The 15,788-nt window shown below is 44.1% G+C and overlaps 2 protein-coding genes across 4 annotated transcripts; one reads left to right on the top strand and one right to left on the bottom strand.

Moving 5' to 3' along the window:
* Positions 1-2,579: 2,579 nt before the first annotated feature.
* On the bottom strand, positions 2,580-6,051 carry SNRPD3 (small nuclear ribonucleoprotein D3 polypeptide). Of its 3 annotated transcripts, XR_009115375.1 has the most exons (5): positions 5,950-6,051; positions 5,289-5,438; positions 4,522-4,714; positions 3,260-3,710; positions 2,580-3,229 (listed from the first exon to the last, which is right to left on the bottom strand). XR_009115375.1 is itself a non-coding variant. In XM_058037205.1 (4 exons), exons 2-4 carry the CDS (start codon positions 5,412-5,414, stop codon positions 3,649-3,651), a joined length of 381 nt encoding a protein of 126 aa, XP_057893188.1. In that variant the 5' UTR covers positions 5,415-5,438; positions 5,950-6,051; the 3' UTR covers positions 2,580-3,648. The 3 variants fall into 3 exon arrangements, 2 of the variants coding, with proteins under 2 accessions (XP_057893188.1, XP_057893189.1); XM_058037205.1 differs by having other exon boundaries at positions 2,580-3,710; XM_058037206.1 differs by lacking the exon at positions 5,950-6,051 and adding an exon at positions 5,696-5,775 and having other exon boundaries at positions 2,580-3,710.
* A 200-nt stretch (positions 6,052-6,251) lies between these two features.
* GUCD1 (guanylyl cyclase domain containing 1) lies at positions 6,252-15,192 on the top strand. Its single transcript, XM_058037115.1, has 6 exons — positions 6,252-6,325; positions 7,778-7,862; positions 9,302-9,467; positions 10,176-10,267; positions 11,831-12,072; positions 12,536-15,192. Exons 1-6 carry the CDS (start codon positions 6,289-6,291, stop codon positions 12,625-12,627), a joined length of 714 nt encoding a protein of 237 aa, XP_057893098.1. The 5' UTR covers positions 6,252-6,288; the 3' UTR covers positions 12,628-15,192.
* The last annotated feature ends 596 nt before the right edge of the window (positions 15,193-15,788 follow it).

The raw sequence follows: 15,788 nt of genomic DNA, 5'->3' as shown, positions 1-15,788 counted from the left end.
TGTGCTGAGCAGCAGAAGGCTGCACAATACTTGCTTATGCAATGACTGGTCCTGTGCCAGGAATAATAGCCTGCTACTAGGAACAAGCAACTCACACACAAATACTTTTTAACCCAAATACTTTTCTCATTAAAGCTCTGAATTAAGTGGCATAAACCCACCCCAAACCTACTACTCATACTGCACACTAATGTCAGCACTAACTGCAGGAGGAGTGAAATAATCCCACACCCTGGTCTGTGAGGAACAGTGACCATGAGCAGGGAAGGGTGGCATGTTCTTATTCACCACCTCCAAAATACTCTTGACTCTATCAAGAGCTCTCATTACAGGTCTAGGCAACAACATGACACCTGGAGCATCAAAACACAGCTTGACCTGGAAAATATTTGCAGATAGGCAGTGCTTAGCCTACTTCAGCACACTGCAGTCACCTGGCAGCTCTCCTCTCTGCAGGTGTGAGCAGGTGAAGCCTCCTCTCACTTGTGACCTGCACTCACTGACCCATCAGCACCTCTTCAAGGCTGTTCCATGACCATGCTTTTAAAGTGGTATATCTGTATTTCCTTCCAAAGAATCTCTGAAGGCAGGAGGGTCCTGGAAAGTTTTATCTAAAGTTGGAGGAGGAAGATCAGATCTGTCTGAAATTAGTTTGGCTGCAATAAGGTGCAAGTCCACATCTAAATTTCTGCTTCTGTCAGGATGGAAACAACACAGATCCCTGGGAGAACTCTTTCCCCACTTTTGGCCCTTGCCTGAGAAATAAACAACTGAATCACTGACACTTTCTTGTAGACCTCAGAATTCCATCCATTGCTACCTCACCAAACCATTGGTCTACTGGGACATCAGTCTTCCACCCTTGCTCACATTTTACTGGCAAAAGAAACAGGACACATCTATTTTACAGGAAAGCTCACTGTAAAGCTCAAGTAGCAAACAGATACAGACTGGACAGTTATCCTGACTACCAGCACCAGAAATTCACATTTCCCACTCCATTCTGCCCTTCTAGAAGAGCATTGAAAAATGAACTAAAGAAAAGTACAACTTTAGGATCAAATACAAGTTAGACATACCTGGAGAGAAGAGCTGCACATGTATGGGATGAAAGCACCTGGTCAGTGAGGAAAGATCCTACAGTTCTATGCAAAGCAATTTTTTTTCAAGTGATACTTTCTTGAACTTTTCTCTGATGTTACGCCTTGTTTTCATACAAGAGCACAAGTGTGGTTTTGACCCTGGAAGACCAGGTGAATTCCCACCTGCACCTCTCCACACACCATTTTGGACACCTACAGTACAGATTCCCTGTCCCACCAGTACTTCAAAGGCACCTGCACTGGTGTTATCAAAGGGGCAAGTTTGGAACAAGGCTTTAGGCCCCTGCTTGTCTCTCTCTGCCAAAAGCAGGAAATTATGGAGAGCCCTGAACCCACTGAAGAACATGAGATTTATAAGCCCACACACAGTGCGATGGCAAACAATGAAAAGAAATGCTGCAATCTGTGATTAAAAAAACAAATCACAAATAAATGCAGATGTTAAAAACAGCTGCATCTCTCCTTAGTATCTGCCATCCCAGGGAAACAGATTGCTTAAATTACTGAACTGAGGAATCTGCATGATTTAAGTGCATTTGCCAATTAGCCAAGTACCAGGGAAACACAGCATCAATCAGCAGCTGGAATAACCCAGCCATGCAGGAAGCCAGCACTCAGGAACACTGAAGAAGAAAGAAAATAAGGTGAGTGTTTTCATGCTAGTTTATAAGAGCCCTTGAGTTTATGGACTTTATAGCAGAAGTCACATTTCCCGCATTTTTCTTTTCCAGAGGGTTCTGGTTTCTTGAGCTTCATTCTCTTGCCAACAGAGCCATCTAGTGGGTGAGACCTCATCTGTGAGGAGGAAATTTTTATTTATCACACTGTAATAATACACACAGTACAGGAAGGCACTGGAAAGCAGCCTGTAACAAACCAGCATTCCAGTTACTCCAGTCAGAAATTGCTAAGTGATGTTTGTCTTGGCTGAGATTTTCCTACTAGTGTGAAACTTCAACATTTTTAACACCAAACTCACAGTATCCTTCTGAAGAGTTCATCCTAGACTCAGCCTCAACCTGAAGCCACAGGGCAAAGCTTTTTGTTTTTGCAAAATCCAGTATCTTCTTCAAAGCTGATAGGCATTAGAGAAGTTACTCCAAACTTCCTAAAGCAGATACAGTTTGTTCCATCAAACCTCCTGAGGAAAGTTACTGTTTCTCTCCAAAATTCGTGCTGGTCCCCCACCCTCAGTGCTGCTGAATGCCACATCCACGGCTCCTGAGAGAACAGCAGCTTGGCATTGCTCAAGAAGGAGAGCAGAACTTTAAAAGAGGTGAGCCAGTCAGCACCAGTGGAAATGGTCCCTGTTTGTGAGGACTGCCATCTTTTGGACACATTCCTCATGAGAGGTACAAAATGACACTAAAATGCTTTTAGAGTTAGGCTCAAGTATCCCTTACACATATTCTAAGGAGGTTTCCATTGCAAATATTCAGGATCACTACCACCCAGAAGAACATGCAGCAGGGCTTTCCCCAGAGACCAAATACAGCTTTATTTACACACAATTCAACAAGTTAATACATTAGCTCAACTTTCCTGTCTGCACACAAGGGAGAGTCTTCACAGCAACCCAGGCAGAAAAGCAAGAGCAGCTCTTCACTGTGTGTACAGACTGGGAATTGACCTTATGCAAGTAGATTAGGTACACAAGGGTTACATTGAAACATTTCAACCATTTAAGTCAGTAAAAACACCCAGGCCACACTTTAATGAAGTTACAACTAGATTTGGCTTCCTGCAGATCAGCTGATCAACACACAACTGCGTACAGATAATAAGATCAAAAGCTGAAGTTGATAGTGAGTTTTGTTCAAAAATCAGCATTTGGATTGAGCTGTGTTTAATGGATAACTATTTATAAAATTTCTCACACACCTGCACTGCCTTTCAAATCTACAAAGCATTTCAAACTTATCCTGGAAAATGCCTATTTTATATTCTGTCATCTTTTCTCAGACACAGGGAAAAACTGCTAAGAAAGTCAGAATAGATTTTTTCACTGCAAATATAGATTCAGGCTATCAAAGTTGTGTGTTCCTAATGAAAAATTCTCCCCATATCCAAAGAGAAAGATAAGAAATGCAAGAATACAAGTACAATATAGAGATCTGAAGGTGGACCTCTATCTATTGTAAAAAGCTAAAGAACACAGTGCTCTGCTTCTCAGGAAGCTAACTCTGCTTTGCTGTATTTTCCATAAATTCAGCTGCTAATAAGACTTTATAGTATGACTTAAAATTCTTCATTAAGAATGCCTTCTAATTCTTTAGAGAATAAATGACAGCAGGATTAACAAGAAAAAGAAAACATAATGATCTTCAAAAACCAATGCATCACACAAAGTGGTCAAAACTAGATATAACAAAGTCCACTATTTTCAAAAGCTGGCTTGAGTTTGAAATATTTGCCCAATAATTGTCCTGTCAGGTAAGAGCAGACAAGTTTTTGTCAGAAACATTTATTAAACAAAACTGATACCAATGCACACAAAGTCAAGTTAACACCCCTAATAAAAAAAGCAATTCAGCCAAGACCAAAATTATCTTCTCTTCTGGAAGATGTTGCCACGGCCCATCCCACGGCCTCTTCCTCTAGCAGCCACTGAAGAAAGAAAACATCAGGGATGACATGAATTTGACACATTTATCTCAACAACTGACAAGCAAAACATCAACAAAACTCAAGGTCTCTTGCTCAGAAGGCAGGAAATGCTCAGAAAGTGATGTGAGAGCACAAAGTGTTCTGTGAGAAGAGCCAGATCCTAATGGTCCCACAGCTCCTCAGAACAACTGCAGCAGAAACTCACACATCTCATGTTCCTTCTGACACACAAGACACTTGGAACCCCACGCTCCTGCAAGGTTTTGTAACACTTCTCAGTAAGTTACTCCCCCACACAAACGTTACTGCACACTGCAGTTAAGCAGGGACTCTGTGGCACATGGCTGTTACTGAGCTACCTAAGAACCAGACTGATCCCCTGAGGAAGGCACAAATGAGAGTGAGCTACAGAAAAGGTAATAATTACAGCTCCCCAGTAACTTTGTAACTAAAGCTGTTTTCCTACAACAGCTCAACAAGAACACCTGAATCCTTCCCCAAGCATTTCAAACAGCTGGTGGCCACAACTGCAGGAGAACAGAACTCTTTTAGTTTAACAGAAAGGCTCTGTTTAACAGGGCTACTCACTACCTCTAAATTACTGCAGCATCAATACTAAACAATTGGGACAATTTGGGTAATTGGGACAATTTGAGTCTTGACTCTCACTTTAAGATAAAACATACAGAAAAACACTGTATGAACCAGTAATCTTTCCACTTCTTCCTGCTTAATCTCCCCAGTGACAGAGATGAGTTTTTCCACTTCTACAGAAAAATAGGGGGAGGCACCTGGAACAAACTGCACATACCTTGAGCTTTGAGAATAGCTGCTTTCCCTCGGCCAGCTCCAGAACCCTGGTTTTTATTCTTCATGCTCTTTAGCATAGGAGCATTCTTCAACATATCTGGTAAGATGAGAAACCGTATCTTGCTCCCCCTGATGTACACCTGCTCGAGCTGTGCCACCCGGCCATCTCTGTATGTCACTGTTATGTTGGACATCTGCAAGGGAAAATCAGTCAGTGCTCAGACAGCCCTCAGCTGTGACACAAAGCATCATGACCATTCAAACTCACCAAGGACTTTTGCTGTCTCACCAGTTTACAAATCAGCTTTATCAGCATCATTATTTTTGTTTTCTTACATGCAAATAGTTTTAATAAAGTTATTTTAGTACTAACTATTAGGAAAGCATTCTGATTTCCACGAGCACTTGCCTGAAGTCAAAGTTAGGCCCTCTAGGAATGACTACAGTAATGTACATTAGAAAGCTTTCGTTTCTCACACTCAGTGGCTTTAAACAAAGAACCCTGGAAAAACACTGTTCACAGGACAGACTTAAAAATCTCTGATCCTACTGACAGGGATGCCCAATCCTACTCTGAAACTGGAAATAAGCTCTGGCCTCTTTGGAGCATTCTGTAACGCTGAATTCACTTCACCACAGTAAAAAACAGCATCAGTACAGTTTTTTTTTTAATCCCAGAACTAAAAGCAACAGTCTTTAATCAAGTTTTCAGCCTTCCAAGGCCCAGATCAGCCAACCTTCCCTCCATCCTTGTGAAACAAAAGATACCTGACAATTCATGTTGTCTTCAGCTTCGATAAGTTTGCCTCGATAAACTTCCCCAGTGTTGGTCTCACAGGTCACGATGTGGCCCTCGGCCTCGTGCAGGACCTTGATTGGCACTCCGATCGACATGGCTGCAGTGCTGGGGCTCTACACCTGAGGCACCGGGAAAACAAAAGCGTTTATTACAAAGAAAGATGTAGAATAACTTCCAATTACACAATCCATCATCTCTTCCAGTAGAGTGAAGAACCAATTTCCTCACATTTTTAATACAACATGTGTTTTGACTATGCATCAATAACACTTGTCTAGAGACGTGCCCATGTAGACGTTAAACATCAGCAGCCAGTCTTTTCCAGGTCTCTTCTGGGAAATTCACTGTTAAGGATCACAGAACAAACCACTCGTACCTCCAAGGGAAGGGCCACAGGTGGATCCTACAGCGTTACGGCCCCTGCGAGCCCCGCGGACAGCTCGGCCGCGCTCGGGGGCCCCGGGCCCGTTCGTGAGGGAGCCGCGGCCACCCCAGCCCTCCCGCACCTCGCCGCTCCGACCCGGCCCCCTCCGGCCCCTCAGGGGATGCGGCACTGCCCGGGCACCTCCCCAGAGCGCCCACGGAGCGAGGGCGTTCCACAGGGAGCCGAGAGCCCCGCGCCGCACTCACCGCCCGCGCCGCTCTCCCTAATGGCCTCCGCCGCCTCCCGCCCTGCTCCGCGCGCCGGAACCGGAACGAGCGCGGGGGGCGGCGCAGCCCCGTCCCGTCCGCTCCCGCTCGGGGCCAGCCCGGCAGCCCCGCCGTGCCCCGGCTCTGGGGCAGGGCTGCGCGTCCCCGCCCGCCGTGTCATGCCCCTGCCCGCCCTCACACCCCGCCGCTCTCCTCGCCGCCACGGCGCGGGGCAAGCGCCCCGGGGCCCGGCCCCCCTCAGCCCCCGCCTCCGGGAGGAGCCAGCGCCGGGCCCCGGGGCCGCGCCGCCGGCTCGGCGGGGCCGGCAGTGAACGGGCCATGAAGAGTCCCCGGGAGGCTGGCGAGCCGCCGCCAGGTCAGTGCGGCCCGTCCAGCCCCGCTCGGGCCGGCGGGGCCTCTGCGGGCAGGGGGCGGCAGAGAGGCCGAGTCCGCCCCGCGGAACGGGCTGGCAGAGCGCCCGGCGGGCGGCGGGGAGCGGGCGGGGAGTGCGGGCCCTGCCAGGGCTCCCGGCGGCCTCTCGGTGCTGCCGAGCCGGGTTTGCCCTTAGCAGCGATGGGGAATTACTGGCTCGGTAAGGTCGGGGCGGCGGGAGCTGGCCAAGCACAGAAGGGTTCGCAGGGTCATTTACAGGCACGGCACAGAAGGGCTGGTCTCTCTCGGGACAGCCACAGCCATCGCTGAAGAGCTCTCGGTGTGTTGGGAAACAGGTGCCTGGAAGCTGGGCGGCCAAGAAACTTGTTATTGCTCTCTGAAGCTTTCACCTAGAAAACACAAACTCCTTGGTTAATGTGGGACTTGGTAGATGAATTTAAAAGACTGAATATATCAACTGGTGTGCCATTCTTTAAAGTCATGATTAAACAGGGGCACAACTAGGAAAAATATAACAACATTATCTAAAAAGTTCTATAAATCATATTACCCCAAAACTAAACAAGTCCATGTGATGTCAAATGCATTTTTATTCCCATCATAAAATGTAGAGGACCTTGTTAACAAAACTTGTCAAAGGCCATTTCGAGATCAAAGGTTATTGAGAAAAGCACTTTGTGATTAATGCTGAAGTAGCAATGACAGGCACAACCCTTCAAGTCCTGCTCGTGGTGAAACTGAAACCACCAAGTTGCCATCACTGTAAAAATAAAAAACTGAGGCAGAGGATGGAGCTTGTACTTTGGGACTTTCTGGCAGAGATTATTAATTTTCCCTCTCTATTGAGGTTTTGATGGAATTAATACGAAAGGACAATGGTGCAACTTGCGAGTTTTAACTTGTTTTGTTTAAAGTCTGTAGATTACCATTCTTGAGAGATAAAGGCATCTATAGAAATCTGTGGGGCATCTAAGAGATTCATGCACAGAGATCTTGGTATGTGTTCTCCCAGTTTGGCTGAACAACTCTTGTGGCACAGAAGTACAGTCAGACACAAGAGAAAAGATGAATACTTGTGTCTTAGCTGTTGTTATCCAGGAGGAGACACAGCATCAGTTGAGGGGTGGTGGGTACATCACCCCACAGGAAAAAAAAAAAACAACCCAGAAAAACCCCACAAACTTCTAAGGGAAAAGGGGGTGGAGAGCCAGTGATCTAGGTATGGAACAGTAAAGGAGTATGAGATTAACCAAATGCTTACCTGTACAGAAATACTAAAGGTATGTTCCCCTAAGAAAGAAAAAATCTACCTGCCAGTCAGGCAAAACCACGTTCCTAAGTTTCCATGGTTGTAGTGCTGAGGACAGGCTGACTTTTGGTGGCATGGAAAACCATTCCTGTATGGATTGACATTGTTTGTGTCCTGCTCACCCAGCTGACTGCATCCAGCTGAAAGTGCCCGTGATTCAGCAGCTGTACCACTGGGACTGCGGGCTGGCCTGCTCCAGGATGGTGCTTCAGTAAGTGGCTCTCTGAGTGGGAAATGCCATTCCATGGGGAGGGGGAGCAGGAAGCAAATCCCAGGGAGGTGTGTTGGAGCAGCCCTGAGTTCAGTCTTAGGAGAACAGCAGGTTTTGAGGTGCCCTTGGACAGTGACTGCTGCTTGGGCCCAGCTCTCCAGCAGGAGCAAGGGAAAACATAAACTGGAGTGAACTTCGGACCCTTTTGAATAATTACACAGATGCAGAATACCTAATCAGCTCTGAACTTTGCAGGCTGGCATGCATAAGCTCATAGAAAGTGTTGCTTCTTTCCTGTTGTACAATTAAGAAATGATAGTTTTTAGGTTAGGTTAGCTGTGACTCATCTGATTCCTTTCTGTGTTTTCAAGCGATGGTAGGTGTATCCCAGTTTATGAGTGTGTGCTGTACCTGTACTGCCTCTGTCCTGCTGAGCCCCAACCTGTGGGATGAGTGTTTGTGTTCCAGGAGTAGTTTCAGCTTCAAAATTGTGTTGCCCTCTGGGGTTTTTTTGTTTATTTTTGGTTTTTTGAACTAGTAGCTGTCCTGCTGAACTCCTCTTTCCTTCCACAGAGGAACATGAGCTTAGGTGCAGGAGAAATACCTATTTAGATGTCCACTTAGTAGATATGAAGCAGAAGATTTTCATTTCTCTCCATCCCTTCTGCCAAGACGTTAGTCCGTGTGCTGGTAATTTCCCATCTTGACTACTGTAACCTCTACTCCCTTTACCTCTTTGCCACTCCAGTCTGCCCAAAACTCAGCTTCCAAGATTAATCTTCTTACCCTGCTGATCTGACCTTGTTTGCCCTGCATCCTCAATTCCAGTTGCTTTTTCTTTTTTATCATTTACTTCCATTTGTTTTCTTACTTTCAGAACTCCCTGTAGCTACCTTGCCCTGCCCCTTTGCAACCTGTCCCAAGCTTCCTCCTGACTTCCATCTCCCACTTTCTTCCTTTTGTGTCATCAGTGCCTAAGACAAGCTTCCTTTGAATATTTACTGAATTCCTTTATGGCTCCTCCTTTTAAAATCCATCTATTGTGTGAAGGAAGTTTTAGTCTGTAACTCTTCTTTCTGTGTTGGCTCTAATACACTTGTACATTACACTGTAAACCCTTCAGGACAGAGTTCTATACCAGCTTGACTCTGGTACAGCACCTGTACACTTCTAGCACTCTAAAACAGTCAAGGCACCACACATTTCCAATTTTAAAAAGTCAGAAATAAATCCAGTTAAATATTCCCTATTCCTTTCCCTTAAATTTCTGTCTCCTTTGTGGGTTGGTTTGGTTTTGTGTTTTTTTTTTTTGGTTATTTCTTAGCCAAGCCTGTTGTTTCAGTTTTTATGTGCTGTGATGTAGAGGCTTGGACTACAGCACACATTTTGCTTCTCCTAAGATCTGTGCTTCCCTTGCCCTGCCTTTGTTGATACTGTAGGTACCTGAATCATTTGGACAATGATGAGTTTCAGAAAGCCATCCAGGATCTCCAGTTAACAAAGAGTATCTGGACTATTGACCTGGCCTACCTGATGCGGCACTTCGGAGTTAAGCATAAATTTTGCACCCAGACACTCGGAGTGGACAAGGGCTACAAAAATCAGGTCAGTGTTCTCATCTACAGGGGGAGAGCAGGCAGCTTTAAAAGCCTTGAGTGTCATGCTGTAAAAGCTCTGGTGTCTTACTGACAGTCAACCACATTTAATTTGACCTACTGCCAAAACTGGCACAGCTCTGTTCCAAAGGCAGCATGATCCCATATTGATTCCATCTTTTGAATTTTTAAAAAGTTTGCATGTAGTGTTCATGAAAGGTTCCTACCTATTTGACAGCCTTGGAGACTGAAGCCCTGTATTTATCTACAGAACAGGTACAGCCTGGGCAGCAGCAGTGTTTAGCTTCCACACTTTCCCCACCACCGTGCCTCAGCCTTGACCTGGAAGATCCACCTCTAGAGGTGAGAGGGGAACTTGGCCTCCCATCCACGGAGAGCTTGGCCTCTCCAGGGCCTGTAGCAGTGGTGACTTTATTGCAAGCTCCTGCCCAGTTTCCCCTGGGAAACCAGACAGGCTTCTCTTACCTAGGCAGCTGAACAGCCACGGGACAGAAACTGCAACAGTAACTGACCAGGAGCAAATTTAATTTGTAATTCAGAGCAGAAATCCTTGTCTTGTTTCCAGCAAACTAAGGGAGAGATCTTTTATCCCATAACCAGAGCTCCAACTTATGCAGGCTCTTGCTAGCAGACTCTTAAGTGGTGGATTACCCAAGGTAAACACCATTCCAGTTCAGAACTTCTGTTATTTCCACAGTCATTTTACAGGAAGCACTTTGACACAGAAGAGAATCGAGTGAATCAGCTCTTTGCACAAGCCAAAGACTGCAAGGTGCTGGTGGAGAAATGGTAAGCTGTTTTCTTTCTCTTTGGAGATTCTGTGGGCCCCTGCTTTTCTTGGAGGCACCAAGCTAAATCACTGAAAGAGACTGAAATCAAGCCCTAAGCCTTTTTTACCAGTTAGTGTCTTTCTCCTATGTCTCAAAAAAACCTCATGCACATCAAGACCTAATAATGAAGTTTGAAAAAAAATTAGTCATGATGCAAAATAAGTGATAAGAAAATGCTGATAGGAGCTGACTGTGTTCTGAATTTGGTTATCCATTACACTTAGTAGGGAGTGCCTACAGCACTCTAATTGGCCATTGCTGGAATTAAGGGGAATGCTGTGTGGGTACAGAACTCATTGTTCCCAGAGCTATGCAAACATTATGGATCTCTATTCCCAGACAAACATGCAAATTACAAATTAGCATAGCAGCTTTTGCCAAGGAGACCATGAAATAAGGAACTCCGTGAAAGAACTACAAACCCAGAGGAAATGGAAAAACTGCAGAATTTTATAATCAGGAGTGAAATTTGATTGGGGAATGACCAAACTTCCAACTTGAGCTGCATCCCTTTTTATAGGGAAGCTGGACTTGGATCCCTGCTTTCAAAGTGGGGTAAATGATTAGGGGTAAGGAAAGAAGAGAGGATATGGGCCAGCCACAATAACATCTGAATGCTGGAGCATAACTTACATTTAGCAGAATCAAGTGTCCTTGCTAACATGCATGGAGTCACCTTCACTTTAATGAATAAGCTGTGACAGGACAGAAGGGACACACAGTCCCTGTTGCTTTTGCAAGTCCGTGGCCTTGATCAAGGCAGGGACAGAGGGCACATTTACCTGTGCAGTGCTGAGGCTGGGGCATCAGAGTGGGGAAGGATTAAATAAAAAGCACATGAGCTCAGTCAGGTGGTGCACACAGCACAGACATCTGGAACTGATCCAAGGGATGAGTTTCTCACGCATATGGAACACACCATCTGCCTCAGGGAGGGACAGATTTAACAGCTGAGGTTATAGGTGGTGTTTGGTGAATACTTACTCTCCGTGGAAATAAAGCCTATAATATGAGGCAATTCAAAACTTCAGCTAGGAGAATCACAGTCCTGAGTGACACAGGCATATCTGGGTACATCTTAATTTGGTTAGTGGTTACACAGCATTTAACCACTCACTGGATAAAGATTTGGTGTTTCAGAGATAAGCTTTTCTTACAGCAAGAGAGAACACTTCACTTAAAATTTTCCTACAACAGAAGTCCCTCAAGTTACTGAGTTGCCAGTTCCTTTAATTCTCTTCTGTGGGGCATCTGATGTGTCATCTCAGAATGTGTTACTGCAAATACAGACCTGTTGCTCTGCACTTCAGCAGCAGCAATGAAATGAAAAGGCTGTGAATGCTACAGGTTCTGTCAGGGTTTGTGCATAGCAAAGCCTGCAGGGTTCAACAGCAAAGAGCTGTACCTGTGATAAAGAAGTGTATCTGTGATGTATCTGTAAAGTGCCAGCTGCACTGTTCACCATCAGGCCCTTTCTTTACACCAGCCCCTTTCAATAAGTGTGTCTGTTTTTTCCTTGCAGCACAGTGACCGTTCAAGACATCCAGAACCACCTGTCCCAGGGTCACGTAGCCATTGTCCTTGTGAACGCAGTCCTGCTGCTGTGTGATCTCTGCTCAAGTCCTGTCAAATACTGCTGCTTCCTTCCCATTGGACAGAAGTGCTTCTGCAGGAGCCCTGACTACCAGGGCCACTTCATTGTGTTATGTGGCTACAACAAAGCCTCAGGGAGCATTTACTACAACAACCCTGCCTATGCTGACCGTGAGTAGCCTGTCCCTTTTGGAGGGATTCAGCCAGTGCATTATTAATGAGTCTGACACAGCCACAGCTGGACCTCTCCTCACAGTGCTCAGACATTTTAAGCATCACTACCCAATTTGTCAGAAGGGGTTTTGCCACATTAATGCATTTTGTGGTATGATTTAGTTGAAGAATTCAGATAGGCATTCTAGCATTGGCTTGTTTGGCTTTCAGATGGGTTAGTGAGAGGTGCTGAAATGTCCATGTGCAGAATATAGCAGAAGGGCCACTTTGGTACCTGTCTGCAGCACTGCTTCAGTGAGCTCTCTAAGGTGAAAAATCCACCTGAGTAAAGCTGTAACCTAAGCTGCTGGGTGTAGTCTCTACACTAGTTTGGTTTGTGGATTCTGTTACATCCCATGTAAGAACCTTTCACTGGCAAATCCTTCTGAATTTTTTGTAACATTTTGCTCCTCCTTGCCAGGAACATGCTGCACCAGCATCAGTAACTTTGAGGAAGCCAGGACAAGTTATGGCACGGATGAAGATATTCTGTTCATCTACACAGACAGCTGACACCCACCAGACACTCCTGCTCCTTCCTGCACAGCCTGCAGGGCAGCTGGCTGCTCGTCTCAGGACTCCCCTGCACACACCTCACTCCTGGACTGCAGTGGGACCCTCACCAAGGGAGGCTTTACAGACATTGACAGGACTATATTGCAATGCTGTCTTTACCTTTTTCTCTTTTTTTTTTTTTTTTTGATTTTGCAATATCTGTCTTTGGGTTTTTTTTCTCCCCCTAATTTTCAAAATTGCACATTTGACAGCAGTTCTAAAATACAGGCCCAGAGCCTGTTCACTTTCAGCTTATTTTCAAATTAAACACATAAGAAAAAGCACCAAATTTATGAATTTCAACACTTGGTAATATTTGCATAGGTTTAGGTAAACAAAGGAAAAAATAGAAAATACCTGTTTCTCTCTCTGTCAAAGCATGAAGGGCTGGTCTTCATACAAAACCTATGGATTTGAAGTTCAGCAGAATATTGTAAAAGGAAAAATTTATTAATTTAAACCATCTTTAAATAACAAAAAATGCCTTGCTGGTTCATCAGTATTGTCTGCAATGCAGGAAACTTCCCACCTACCAAATTCACAGAGATTTAGCATTTATGCAACTGCAATACTGGAATTACTCCCTTGCACTACAAACTCAGTCTCTCTTGGCTAAATCCTCTTGGATGACTGCTCAGAACTCCACATTGCTCCAAAACTTATAAATGGAAAGATTTTATTTGCACTGGGAAGTCTTTACTGCTGCAAAAAGCTCTGAATGTTATGCTACCCACATGTGCCAGTTTCTGCAGAATCCATTCTAAATATGAACATTTTAAATATTTGAACTTATTAAGCAAATGCAGAAAATTATCATCCACACTAATGGTATATATTTTTGTGTAAAGTGTAAATATCTGGCAGCATCTACTGCATTGTATCTAAAATGCTAAATCATAATTTGAGCCAAATTTTGCTGTTAGTATTAGTTCAGTGACATTCTCAGAAGAGCTAAAATCAATTAATGAAAGAGGAAATACAAACATACCTTCTACAAGTAAGAAGGCAGGAACTTAGACTGTTCTAGCTCTAATACTGCAGCTGTATGTGGATTAAGTTGTTGCTATATTGAGACATTAAGTGAAATTGGTAATACCCATTCATAGCTCTTTCCTCTGTTACCTGAGGAGCACTCAGAAGTGTAAGAAAAAAACACTTATTTCAGCTTCATCCATCCTTATTTCTTACCAGTCTCAATCTTCAGTCCTGCCTATATGAAAGTGAGTAGGAAAATCAGCACTGACATAAAATTAGGAAAATTTGCACTTAAGGCAGAGGTCCCACATCTCTGGCATGGTTTTAGGAAAAGAACTGTTCAAGTTCTGAAACTCTGTGGATAAAACAAATAGGAATCTACTTTCAGCATAGAAAGTTTTTTTACCAGGATAAACATTTTCTTTTATCAGTTGTTGACTAACTGAAAAGTACACAGTGTTGACTAAGTACTTAGCAGAATCAAGAGTGCTCCTTTGTACAAAGGCAAAAATAGTAACAGACATCTAAAATGCAGTAACTCTTAAAAAATCCAAACAAAAGTGCATGACAGGAAGTTTTGTGTGTCAAATTTAGATTATCATTGGTGAAGTTTAAATACATTCTGGCAGTGATGAGCAACAGGTAGGATGTGATTTGTGGAGAACTGGTCCATCAGTGCCACCAGCAGAATCCTTCCAGAAGAAAGGCACAAAACCTTTGTTTGTTGTAGGTAATGCCTTTCAACTCCTCCAAAGTAAATAAAGAGAAAACTCCTGATCTGGGAATTTTAATGTCCAGGGCCAAAATCGTGATGTTTGATTTTGAAAGAGTGTATTAGCTCAGTTAATAATTAACAGGTATGGAAGCTACAGGCTGTTAGAGTACCCCCTTAACCCATGCATTTTCAGGTAGGTAGTTCATTCAATCCCATTAAACTGCCACAGGATTTGTCTTAGAGCAGGCTTGATTAGTTGAATAAAACCAATTCTTACAAAGGCTTCTAATTGGCATTCAGCATCTCACTGTTGCCATTACCAAAAGTGAATCCTGGGTGTACAGAAAACATGAACTTAAGGGCAGGCTCAGTGGTCTGAAGTGCACACACAGGTGTAACAATATTGACAGGTAAGTGTTGGGTACCCAGGGTTTAAATGCTTCAACAAAAGTGAAAGATAAACAAAACAGACAAAAGGAGAGGTCCCCTACAACAGGATCTCATACAGCTGCCAAGTGGAAGATGGCTGTGAGAGATGAAAACACAAGGGAGAAGCAAAAGCCCACTGAAAAGACTGAGTATGTGACACAAATTCAACTGAAAAAGCAGCTCACTGCACAAGCACCCAGAACCACCTGCATTTTCTGAAACTTTGTTTCCTATTACAAGATTGTCTATCAAAACACTCTGAAAATGTTCTGTTGCTTTGTTTCTGTCAGGATGTCAATAGCAAAGGAAGGGGATTTTACATGCAGGGATTTTATACATAAATATATTTTTATTTGTAATTAAGCCATTCTCAATAAAGGTTAAGCTCACAAATAACCTGGTAACATAACGTAGCAAGTGCATTTATTAACAAGTTTATTAGAAATAATGGTTTTGAAACTCTGAAATTGTATTTTAGAAAAACAAAAGTTCAAGCATTTATTACTATTACTAGCTACAAATTCATAGTTGCAGGGCTGTAAATTGTATTCAGTCTGCATTGCCTGAACACTCATTGCCATCACCCAAATCATACAGAGCAGAATTTCAGAATACCACCTAAGAACACTAAATATACTACTAACATTTCAGTACTACCTAAGAACAGCAAATGTATCATTACTACCTTTATTCCAGAGCTGGTTTGTGTACTCTGCAGCCACCACATATCCTACTGGAGTGCAGCCCCAGGGAAGGAGTCTTCCTTACCCATCCTGAGCTTTCTGTTCACAGTGAAAGCAGGCAAGTGCCCCAGCCTTGCCTGTGCACTGGCCAGGGTCTCTATTTCTGCTCCCCTTCAGGGCACTGAGCTTCAGAAGATACCAAAGCATCTCCCTGAACAAGACTTCTGCACCTAGAAGGGGCCCTGCAAAGACAGCTCCAGCTGTGGTTGTGTAAAGGCAACAGAACCAAAGCAGTCCTGCTTTACAGCACCCACATC

Source organism: Melospiza georgiana, chromosome 18 (assembly GCF_028018845.1).
Source record: "Melospiza georgiana isolate bMelGeo1 chromosome 18, bMelGeo1.pri, whole genome shotgun sequence".
NCBI lineage: Eukaryota > Metazoa > Chordata > Aves > Passeriformes > Passerellidae > Melospiza > Melospiza georgiana.
The sequence above is the reverse complement of the archived record's forward strand: the minus strand, read 5'-3'. Positions and strand labels throughout refer to the sequence as shown.